Below are 12,307 nucleotides of genomic sequence, written 5' to 3'. Positions count from 1 at the left end.
GTTTTCTTGCAGATGTTTCATTATCAAACTAGATAACATGATCATACCACCCATGATGTTACCTAGTTTGCAATGAGATGTTCATAGTACGGGCATAATTCTATGGCTACACCAAACCAAAATGTGGTGAGAAAACTTGGCAGGAAAAGACAAGATGGTCTTAATCCAAGGAGACCTTCCTGCTTGAGGGATACTGACTGCCCAGCTAATGGTATTTCCGGTTAGCAGAAACAAAAGGAGTTTAATGACTGCAGTTAGAAGTGTCTGCAGTGGGGAAAGCTTGTTTTTTCCCCCCTTACTTTGACTTCTAAAAATAGTTATCAAATCCACTTTGGCATTTCCAAAAACCAACAGTCTAATTTTAATACAATTATGTATGTATGTATGTATGTATGTATGTATGTATGTATGTATGTATATATATGTGTGTGTGTGTGTGTGTGTGTGTGTGTGTGTGTGTGTAGTGAGACACAAAAGGGCCTGTTGAATAGACAGTAATCAGTCACAGCAAGCGCTAAATGAATTCATTCTATCAAATTTCTGTATTGCTTTACAAAATACTTTGTTACAAAATTTGCACTAGATTTATTTTTAGATGTAACCTTTCTAACCTGTATCTTTGCTATCTTTTTATAAGGACTTATTCCCAGTTACACATACTTGCATGCAACTTTTCTGAGCATACAGAGATACAGTTTAAATCAAATACACAATAAGATAGCTAAGAAATAAATTACAGGAAACTCTAAGGTTAGGGAAGGTATGTCTCCATTCATTCTACAACAGAACATGTTCTGGTACACCACACGATTTTGATTAGGAAGAAAACTGTGACAAATTTCTTCACCTAATTTATACCTGAACCCAGCATATCCAAAAAAGATGGCTTGGAGAAATCCACCCATCCCAGTCAAGAAATTTACAGCTCCTGATCCATCAGAGTTTTCCACCCAGATCTAAGAAAATGAAGATTAAATATTCACATATATAGATGATTGTTGTTAAGAGTAGAACTTAAAGACAGGAATAAAATGTGCCCAACTGCTTGACCTTGAATGGCTCGGTGATGTTGCTGAAACATTTGTCCATTTGTTGCTGTGCTCTTTTGATTTCCTTCAACTCCAACCAGCCAATTGCAAACATGCTCTGAAGGGAGAAAGACACTGGTACCACTGATGGTGCCCTCTACCATCAACACACCCTTATTCAAACAGATGCACTGCAGATGGGCACGACCCCACACTTTTAAGACAGAAATCACTTGCTCCCTTCCTCAAGGTCAGCTTTTTACCCAAGTCATGGCTGGCCCTTGGGGATCAGTCACAGGCTCATAGATTTCTAGATCATTCCTTCTGACTTCTGGTTCCATGGGGTACATGACAGGAAACCCAAGCAAGACAACATCAGCTTGTTTCACTGGCTCACCTATGGGGAGAGGCATGAAGCAAAGCTCTGATATGGCCAAGATGTGGGATGATGATTGCTAAAAAAATGAAACATCTCATTTTCATACTACATTTCCTTTGATTAGGGGGTGGGAATACAGAAAGAAAGCCTCTACTTATGTTAAAGAATCTTGATGTATAGGAAGCAAAGATGCAGCAGCTGTCACAATACATTAACACGTGAGAAAAGCTCTCCTGTTGTTTTTTTAAAAACCCTATTGCAATAAAGCTCTAGGAGCCGGCTAAAATGTCCATTTGAAGAAGCAACTTGCAGATATTCTAGTATCTGGCCGACCAAGTTAAATAATAAGTTAGCCAATATGTGAGAGTTATGTCTTTCCAACACATTCCCTCTTGAAGGGATAGGCAACTCATAATCAAAAGCCATATGTAGTGTCAAAAGCCTGTGCTGCCTTTGACACAACCAATGCTGTCCTCAGGGTTTCAAACAGTTTTAGGCAATCAGAGGATTCCAGGGGATAATTGGAAAAAAACGGGAAAACAAAGCTTCCTAATTCCTCCTGGCAAAAAAATCAGAGTTAATGGAAGTGAGAAGACAACAATTTTGCCTTTTTTTGTTGGTGAGAGGAAAAGAAAAATCTCTTGGCTTTACACTATTCTTCTCCTCATCCCCATTCCTGCAGTAGAGAAAGCACACTCCTGAGCAAGAATGACTATTGACTACTGAATTTTGTGTAAAATGTTAACTTGATGCCCTCCACATTAGCATGTAGGTTGAGTGAAGGTTATATTTTCACAATTAAGTGAACAATTTGACCTGCAGGTGTTAAAGATAGGACGAACACCTTGGTTTCTTCTTCTGAGTCCCTCACCTGGACAATATCCATCATATTCTGGATGGTACCATCTACTCTTATCCAAAGGCACTTTAAGTTTCTTCATAATCTCCTTCCACTCTTCAGGGATAACAAAATGCAACTGGGAGCCCAAGTCAATTGCAAATTTCAAGCTAAAACGGTATGGAGAGAAAAATATCTAGCTGAGTTAACGGAGAATTACAAATTGGAAAAATGTTTTGACATTTAGCATTTTAAAAAACAACATCAGATTTGGGGCACTTGTTTTTTCTTTGAGATTGCTCCTAATTTGATATTAAAGAGGTATTAAATTATTTATCCCAACATGTTTTAATCACTGTGATGTCATATCTGCTTAATGTTTACTCCTGTGAAATTAAATGGCATCCCGAAGGTACAACGGTATACATTTTGTTGCAGAAGACAAATCAAGAATATGCTACTTAAGAAGCTTTGTGGACTAGTACCAGGGTAGGCAGAATTTTTTTTTTTTAAATGTTACATTAACAGTCTCAGAAACTATCTACACAAGGTTTGCAATTGTATTTCAACCTTTCTGCTTTTTACCAGTGTTACTTGGGAACCGAATATTTCTGAACAATGCTGTTGCTTTTTCATAAATTTCAAAGAATGAAACTAAGAAAATCAGCAGCAACATTTTCAACTTTATCATCTGTGTATTTCCATTCCTTTTTCTTTAGAGTGTCTTTAAATGGACATGGAAACTGAGATCTTGGATAGCCAAAACTCATGGATTATTTAATGGATTTTTTTTTTTGTAAAATGTGGAAGATTAGACCGGACTCTTCCAAATTTGGAATTCTATGATTCCATAACTGCCCACACAAGGGATGTCTTCCCTAGCAGTAATGAGTAGGGATGTGATGACAACATCTAAAGCAGTGTTTCTCAACCTTGACAATTTTAAGGCATGTGGACTTCAACTCCCAGAATTCCACAGCCAGCGTTGCTGGCTGTGGAATTCTGGGAGTTGAAGTCCACATGCCTTAAAATTGTCAAGGTTGAGAAACACTGATCTAAAGCTAGAGAAACAGTCACACACATGAACTGAATTTGAAAAAGTTTCCCAAATAATCCTTAAAAGTGCTTAGAAATTTGTGCTTGATTTTGTATTATTCAAACCAGTTAGGGGGAGGCTCACCAAAAGTAGTTTACAATTTGCAAAGAAGCAATATATATTTCGTAAGACAGAGTATCCTTATAAAAAAAATCTTACTCTATTTTTATCTGATTGGCCTCCTTTTCTTTCTTTACATGGGCAGTATCTTTTTCAAAGGGGGTGAGGAAGGAGAGAGGGGGAAAGATTATTCTTAAATCATTGCTGCATTTGAAGGTCAACGCCTCCTGGAAACCAGAAAGTAAATTCTGTGCCAACTGGAAGTGGGAAGGATGGGGGAGTTGACAAATATACTGCACTTCGGACCAGAAAATTCAAAGCATCTTCCCAAGAGTTGGGCTGAAGAGATGAAACTCCCCAGCCAGCCAGACTAAAATATGACATGAGGCTCAGCCTATCATCATTATCCTTTATATTCCTGAAGGATAGAGCATGCCGATGAGCTTTTCAATTATTTAAATTTGTATAACAGATGTATTAAGAATCGGAATTCAATGTTAACCAAAAAAAAAAGTCTAAAGTAGAAAAAAGTCAAAGGACATATAAGAAAGAACAGCAATTCTGGAAGAAGAGAAGGACACAGAAGAATTTCTGGAAGAGAAAGACGGAGAAGTAGGATCAGCGATTCTGGAAATCTCTTACCTCCTCTGGGCAACTGCATTTGTATAGACAGAATTATCTACAGTGCAATGATATTCATCTGGAGGCATAACACCTAAAAGGAGGCAGACGTTTTTAGAACACAGCAGCCCTTCCACAGGCATCACTGTGATGTCCTCATGGTTAGGAATGGACATCTATAACCTGTCCAATCTTTTTTTCTCTCCCAGAATTACTCTTATAATAAGTATTGATGGATAAAGGTCCAAGGGTGCACATTGGTTGCAATGCATTTGGGCATTAAAAGAAAACTTTACTGCTCTTTCTCTTGTCTCCCAAGGTCATTCTCACCTATCGTTACAGGTTCTGCCTCATCAGCTTTAGCTGCTAGAGAAGATGCACTGAATTGACTCTTATCCCTGCTCAGGAATTCCCGTACATACTTACCAACAATGTGATAATTTTCTTCCTCAGAGTTCCACACAACTCGGCTGCACCAGTACTGAGCGATAGCCTGGACTACATCCCAGCCGCCTTCCTGCTGAAAGAGCTTCAAATCCTAGAAGCACATCAGGAGAGATTCCATTGGCCGTCTGACTCAGACAGACTAACCAGGTTTGCTGGCATAAACAGAAGCAGGACAGGAGGCAAAACTGGCTACCCCCAGCTACCTGAGTGATGCAGAAATATTGCTCGAATGCCAGCATCACATCTCCATTGATGTGGATCTCCTTGTCTCCATAGATTTTCTCAGGGCAAACCTCTCGGCCTGTTGCTGCGCTCTCCCAGGGAAACTTTGCACCCTGCCAAAACCAAAGCCAAAATAAAATAAAATATCCGGACAAGGTCAAGGCATATTAAGGAGTAAAACGTTTCCTTTCTTTGAGGGCTTCCAAATCCAGAGCAGGCTTCGTCAGGAATGGGCAGCTTTTTGCTGCATGACAGAAGAGCCTGCTAGAGACTGGCCAGTGGCCTCCTTTGCTCAATCCAGTTTCTGTCCTCCGTGAGGGAAGGCAACTTTTCAATGTCATTCTGTGCCTTGGTTGGTTGGCAAAGAATAGCTCTGACTGAGTCAAATGGGGTAAGACTCATGCGAGGGAGTGTGTGTGTGTGTGTGTGTGTTGAATTCACCGCCTTCAGTATTCAGCCACATGTTCATAGGAAAGAAGATCACCCAGGAAGATGGCATCCGAGGGCCACTGTCTGGATCCAATAGGCAAGCTTTCTGTCATGATGCCAATGCTGCAAGTTAGATGTTGTCAGGCTTTATAATGATTTGCCTATAGCCAGTTTGGTGGAATGGTTAAGGTGTCAAGTTAGAAATCAGGAAATTCTGAGTTCTAGTCTCCCCCTTAGGCAGAAATCTAGTTGGGTGATCTTAGGGCAGTCATTCATCCAGGAAGAAGGCAATAGCAAGCCACTTCCAAAATCTTGCCAAGAAAACTGCAGGGATTAGTGCAGACAGTCACCAGGAGTTAAGACTGTTTCAAAGACTTAACCCTCACCCCCACCCTATAGCTTACCATGACATTACTGAGAATGAAATTTATTGATTTTAAAGCTTAGCAATAAGTAGCACATTTGAAAAATGCTTACATGCTTGTGCCCTCTGAACCCATGTTAACACAGGCGCCACTGGTGTTTTAGCAGCCAACTTCTGAATGAAGTGTGCTCTTCAGAATTAGAAATTGTTACTATGTAATTGTTCATTGTTGTTTAAGCTTATTGTTGTAACACTGAGGTCTAAAAACTTACTCCAACAGCAATAGCACTTACACTTATATACCACTCCATATACCACCCAATATTACTGCACTCTCTAAACTGTTTACAGAATCAGCATATTGCCCCCCAACAGTCTGGGTCCTCATTTTACCGATCTTGGAAGGATGGAAGGCTGAGTCAACCTTGAGCTGGTGAGAACTGAACTGCTGGCAGTGGGCAGAATTAGCCTGCAATGCTGCATTCTAACCACTATACTATGACTCCAATGATTTATTTAGCTTAATTTCAAATGATTTATATATTAATGTGGAGTTACTGGTGGTTGGTCCAAGTTATTTTATTTAATAAATTCTAGACATTGTGCTGTTTCAGAAATAATAATAATAATAATAATAATAATAATAATAATAATAATAATAATAATAATAATAATAATAATAATAATAATAATAATAATAATAATAATAATAATAATGTTGAAAGGGACCTTGGAGGTCATCTAGTCCAACCTCCTGCTCACGCAGGAAACCCTATACCATTTCGGACAAATGGCTGTCCAGTTTCTTTCATAAATTCTTTTCAAGTTAACCTGTTGAAATTTGGAGCATCTTGCCTATTCCAACCACCATTTATGCTTTCTGAAGAACAGAGAAAAAAATCCCTGACTTGTCTTCAGAGCAAGGTCTGACTCTGGAAAAGAAGTCCTCTAACTTCTGAGTTAAAATCTCCTCAGTTTAGACCCCACTTCCTGCTCTTCGGCTTCCAGTCTTCCCCACTTCAGATTGCAAGAGCTGCTTCTGAATATCATCCAGGCTTTCGTAACTGTTTAGAGCAGTGTTTCTCAACCTTGGCAACTTGAAGAGGTATGGACTTCAACTCCCAGAATTCCCCAGCCAGCTGTGGGAGTTGAAGTCCATACCTCTTCAAGTGGCCAAGATTGAGAAACACTGGTTTAGAGCCACCCTTGTTTCAAAGGACCTTCTGCTGCTGCTCCAGAATTTTGCTTTTGTTTTTGTGGGTCCCTGCTGTGAAGGTTTTTCTTTCCTTTGGTGGTAAGAAATGCAAGAAGGCTTCTACCTTGTAGCCTTGTTCCTGTGCGTTGTGTAGAGCTCCCTCTAGTGTTCGGATCCTGTATTTTAGGATAGCACAAGCAGCTTCTGGATAGAAAAGCAAGATGTTTGGGTATATCCAGGTATCCTGGGTTTAAAAACAAAAAAAGGATAACATATATATAAATATTGCCATCAAATGCAAAAAGATCTGCACATTAGAGTAAAGCCAGGAGTTATTTCTTTCCCATAAGAGTCCCCGCTTCGGATGAGGAGAGCGGGAGTCTTCTGGGAGACAAGCTTCTTCAACCCCACTGTCAAAACAAAATCTGGGCCCCAGGAATGATGTGGCTTCAGTGTAAAGACCAAACTAGAGAACCACATGATGAATATTCTTCTCTGGGGCAGGAGGCTGGTGGAAAGTTGATATCAAAGCTCCTCAGGAGACTCTTACTACTGCGAAAGAAAAAAATGATGGACCCAGAATCTCATACTGAATATGCTTAGCTCAGGGGTAGGCAACCTTGGCTCTTTTATGACTCGTGGACTTCAACTCCCAGAATTCCTCAGCCAGCGTGGCTCAGCTTGGAAACCTCTCCCTTTTCCCTCAGCATGGCTGGCTCAGGAATTCTGGGAGTTGAAGTCCACGAGTCATAAAAGAGCCAAGGTTGCCTACCCCTGGCCTAGCTAGTTCCAATACACATCACAGTTTAGGGGCGTGTTTAGATCAGGAAGAGCAATAATAAAATATGGCATTTTATATGTCAGATGAAACAACTGAAAGGTTAACAAAGCTTAAGTTATAAAGGAAAGGACAGAGAGGGAGATGGCAGAGGAGAAAGAGAGACAGATCCAGACTCAGGTCATTTGCTAAGAAAACCTTCCAACTTGATGACTATTTTGAAAAGATATTTTATTTGAGAAGCAGAGACTGTGCCTCAGGACAGAACATAGATAATGGCCAGATTCAATCCATGTCACCTTCATTTAAAAAGATCCCTAGATTAAACACACACATACATCGTACCCTACGTATGCCAGGTGAGACGAACTAAGTCTAACTTTCTATCTTCACTTTCCAGGTTGAGTCACATATCTGAACTAACAGTTAGTTAGTTGCATGGCACTTACATCAATCTGTAACTGAGAGAGGCGGAACTATGCAAAATTCACAACACCTTTTAGTCTTTGCGTGAGCATCACAGAAAGCTAACACTAGCTGCAGGACAGATGATGATCTGGCATGCATTCATCTCCACTTCTTACAGTAGTAGAAAACTGAGGCAGTGCCCTTTGCTCACCTGGTCCCAGAAGACATGGCCCCAGTAGTCTTCACCAGAGGTGCCATTGGAAAGGCCTCCTGGGCTGATTCCAGAGAAAGGGAAGCCAGCAGAGCCCAGAGGAGGAATGGCACTCAGCAGGTAATACAGGCAGCCATAGATGGCCTGGCTCAAGGAAAGAGGCCCATCCACATCTACACAGCAGCCTTCCCAGAGTGCTGCCCAGGCCTGGATGTGAGACAGATATAAGGAACCAGATCCGATCAGGGACATCCCTTCACAAAAGGTCCTTTGCACATCCTCTTCAGTCTCTGCTATGGCAGTGAGGAACTCCCACCTCTGCTCCTTGTGATCTCCAGGGAGGGTCACTGATTGGGGCACCGGGGTCCAGATCATGTGTACAGTAGGCTGGGGGCCACCCTCTACTTCTGGGACCAATGTCTTTCCATATAAATAGCTAAAGAGAAAGAAAAAAAAGGGAATCTTTATGTTTCTCTCTGGAGATTAGACGATCTACTAAACAACAGAAACATCCCTGGAATTTTATATCCGTTGAGCACCAAGAATTTGTTCTGCATACTTTTTGAACGCTAATCTAACACTTTTTCCATCTTTCCTTTCTCCTTATTCTTTGTAATTCTGCCTATACCTTTTAAGTGTAGGGGCCAATGGTTCTCTTCTCCCTTAATCACTCTGCCTTGTAGACCAAGCTAGTTGGGAGTTCAAGAAGTTGTAGAGCCAGCATATCTGGAGGACAGCAGGTTACGGAATGAAATATTAAACAAAAATCCACCCTTTTTTATAATCCAAAGCACCCTCTAACATGATAGGTGTTTCCTCAAGGTCTCCCTGTATTCTCTGGAGGGGGACTGCATTTATTCCCTACTCAAAACCACAAGAAATATAACTAGATTTTGTTATCGCAGTCTTTCAATGCCTGGCCAAGAGCCACAAAAAACATTCCCACAATAATACTCACTGAGCTCCCAGGAAATCTGGCCCTTTCTGCAAGTCCAGGTCTGGACTCTCGGGTGTGAACTGGGTGTGGAGATTCACTGTGATGGGCTTAGTTTCGAGAGTTGACCTTGCAATCGTTATGTTGAAGGCCAGGAGATGGACAAGAGACTGGTGGGCATAAATCGTATGAGTAGCTGTATATTCTGAGCACTGGGCTGTATGGATATACGTCCCTACAGAGGGAAGGAAAGGGTCAGTTTGAATGCACACTCTAAATTCTGACATCAAATCTACTTTGCAATTTCACACAAGGGAATGGGTCTGGCACAAGAAATTTAAACATGGCCGACAATATAATCCTTCTGTTATTTGATGAACTGAAATGTGAAAAAGATCTTTGCTTGTGATTGTCTGCTTAACAATTAAATGAAGTCCAGTTTAAGGATTGAAAGATGATCCATTGTCTTGCCAAGTGTCACACAATTGGTCATTTGGATTCCGAGACAATAAACATAGTAGTGAATAAAGAAATTTAGGGGTTTATTATTAACTTAACATAACAGATTTAAAAGCTTAACATAAAAAGCATATGTATCAAGCAAGCTGATACCCAATTTCTTACAAACTGTTAGGAGCTCCTTCATAAGGACAGCAGTAATACCCCATGGGGGGGGATTTTCACAGTAACCAGGGCTAGGTTCTGTGCAGAAGCCCCCAGTGTAAAGGCCAGTACTAGAGTTTTTATTAACCTGGCATCATGACTTTATGACCCTGTTGCTATGGTATCCAGACTGCAAGACCTGACCTGGAGAGGGTGGCCCATGACTCTCAGGATGGGAGCTAAAGAGGCTAAGACTTTTACAGATAAGAAAAGTTTTGCAGCTAGGTGAACATTTCCCCCCTTCACCTTTGTTCAGCAACCAAGAATGAAAAATAAGCAGGTTAACAGAGAACTTTTCTTAAATATGTCAAGAGAAATCAAAGTATCTCACCAAATTCCTCAAAATACAGTGAGTTTTTCACATCGCTACCATATCCATTTTCACAGAAAGGTGAAAATGTTCTCCAGATTTTGAGCACTCTGCTGTAATTAAAATACATTCCTATCTTAAAAATTCTTGTCTTCTTCCAGGTTGAAGGTTTTAGGAGGCTTCCCAGTTAGATAAGACATGCTGGACAACAACTTGCATCATCCTGTTGCAAATGGGGACTACTTTGCTGCATCTGGAGATCTGGTTGGGGAGGCTGATTTTAAAAGATGCCTTTCAAAATAGGTTCATCTGAGAAATTTTCAGATTCCTTTATGAGCTAGGAAGGGATTCAAACTTCAGAGAACATAGCCCACTTTGGATTTTCTAAATCCACCCCCTTTTTCTCCTTTATAAATCGTGGAGTCATATTGTCTTTCAAAACAAAAGCTAATTTCTATGTTCAGCATGTGAATTGAAGAAGGCTGCCCTGACAGGGTGGCAGGAATGTATTGGCCACCAAAACAATGTAGATGAGGAAAGCGGCATTGTCACTTACCTGTCCTGGTGTCCAGACAGAAGGTCTCCCTCAGGTCATCAGCCCCATCCACATCCATTTTAACATTGACGGGACTGGGGAGATCAGCCCGATGGGTCTGCCCAACTGCTCCATTGTACACCCCATTGACATGAAGGATGTCCCTGTAGACTCGGGTGCCCAGATAGGCATTTGTCAATGTTGGGAGGAGTCTGGCGTCAGAAGGCAGAGCATCTGTCGTAAATCTGGCGGGGTCTTCACCCACCACTGCCATATTAAGAAGAGGGAGGGAGTAATAGCTGGAATTCTAGATGGAAAAAAAATAAGGCACACAATAAATATATTAGTGTATGGATGAACTTACAGGTGGATTTCAACTCCAAGAATTCCCCAGCTACCTGGAATCCACCTATCTTAAAGTTCCCAAGAGTGAGAAACGCTGCTCTGTTTGTATGGCATTGTGCCAAGGGGTGGATTTCCATTCCCATCCTCCCCCCCTCCCCCGGCACTGAGGATCAGTTTAAAATCTACATAGAAAGAAGGACTCAAATGGATCCATTCTGTCTGGAGAGGCAGGCAGGCAGGCAGTCTTACAGAATTTAGGGAAGGGGCAATCCCCCTGCAAGTCCTGATGTAGTCCCAAACTTCAGGCTGGTTTCCAGGGGAGAAAGGAGCCCGCCCATCCGCACAGAAACATTCCCAAGGAACAGAGGAAGCTCTGAAAAGAGGCGCCGGATTACGGGAACTCCAAAGCTACGGAGGATGAGGAAGCGCGGCAGCTCCAAGCCCCCCTTCTTCTTCTCTCCAACTCCGGCCACGCCGCCAGTTCGGACACCCGCCTCTTCCGCACGGCGAATTTGCTGCTCGGTGAAAACCCCAAGCGGAGAAACGAAGTTTCTGTAAAAGCTCGCCCCGCCTTCCGGATCAAGGGACAGGCGGAGCCTCGCCGCCTTCCCCCGCCCCCGCCCCCAGTTTATTCCGCGAGGGGCGGTATCTGATCGCGCAGCACAAAGTCCACAAACTTGACACAACTGGAAAAAACTGCGAGCCGAGCGCGCACAATCCATATTGGGGTTTTCTCTCTGTTTAGCTGGAAAATGCAGAGATAAGAATAAAGATTGCCACCCAAATCATCCAGATTACAGAAAAGAATTCTTTCCTAGAATTACAATTCTGAAGGAGGTTGAGAATGAATCCGGAAAGGTGCTGAAGACATTAAGCGAAGCAGCAAGTGGGTGCCTTCTATTCTGACTCTGAGTTAAAAACGTCTTCTTTAAATCAAGTCAGACAGATAACACAAAGAAATGATTTCATAACAAAAAATATATATTTCAATCAGATAGATTACTTGCATTCATGCCGGTTGTCTCTGACAATACGTCTCTTGTTCATTTCTCTTGGTAAGAAAAAATGGTGCTCTATTCATACTGTCTTTATACCGGTACAGGCTCATCAGGTGACATCTGATGGGCCATGCTTCTTTTCAGACAAAAGACATTCCAAACTGGCTTGTGTCCAGGAAGTCACCCAATGCCCTTTTGAAACTCCTCCCATTGACCTATTAACAAACCCAACCTTTAACCCAATAACTGCCAGGTTCCAGAATACTCCCCGCTTGGAAATTTAAATTTCCACTACTAACTAACTGAAATACTAACTGAACTATCAAAACCTAGCATTAAGCATACAGTAATCAATGTTAACTAACTTGTGACTAAATAGGTGAGTATAAGGATGCACAAATATGCAAGAAAAATAAGCAAGTGTTACATCAAACAATGCATAAACA

The 12,307-nt window shown here is 41.5% G+C and overlaps 1 protein-coding gene across 1 annotated transcript in view; it reads right to left on the bottom strand.

Annotated features, from left to right (window-relative positions):
- PGGHG (protein-glucosylgalactosylhydroxylysine glucosidase) overlaps nucleotides 1-10,792 on the bottom strand; it is a 12,220-nt gene extending 1,428 nt beyond the window's left edge. The window contains exons 1-11 of the mRNA XM_015820066.1: nucleotides 10,540-10,792; nucleotides 9,035-9,245; nucleotides 8,077-8,512; nucleotides 6,804-6,923; nucleotides 4,673-4,804; nucleotides 4,449-4,560; nucleotides 4,044-4,116; nucleotides 2,279-2,415; nucleotides 1,292-1,425; nucleotides 1,051-1,146; nucleotides 859-956 (exon numbers count right to left, since the gene is read on the bottom strand). Of these exons, the coding sequence (XP_015675552.1) occupies nucleotides 859-956; nucleotides 1,051-1,146; nucleotides 1,292-1,425; nucleotides 2,279-2,415; nucleotides 4,044-4,116; nucleotides 4,449-4,560; nucleotides 4,673-4,804; nucleotides 6,804-6,923; nucleotides 8,077-8,512; nucleotides 9,035-9,245; nucleotides 10,540-10,792 (1,802 nt within the window). The remainder of the gene's footprint in view (nucleotides 1-858; nucleotides 957-1,050; nucleotides 1,147-1,291; nucleotides 1,426-2,278; nucleotides 2,416-4,043; nucleotides 4,117-4,448; nucleotides 4,561-4,672; nucleotides 4,805-6,803; nucleotides 6,924-8,076; nucleotides 8,513-9,034; nucleotides 9,246-10,539) is intronic.
- Nucleotides 10,793-12,307: the final 1,515 nt, after the last annotated feature.

Source organism: Protobothrops mucrosquamatus, unplaced genomic scaffold, assembly GCF_001527695.2.
Source record: "Protobothrops mucrosquamatus isolate PMUCROS unplaced genomic scaffold, P.Mucros_1.0 scaffold1049, whole genome shotgun sequence".
Classification (NCBI taxonomy): domain Eukaryota; kingdom Metazoa; phylum Chordata; class Lepidosauria; order Squamata; family Viperidae; genus Protobothrops; species Protobothrops mucrosquamatus.
Note: the sequence above shows the minus strand (reverse complement) of the source record. Positions and strands in the feature narration are given on the sequence as shown.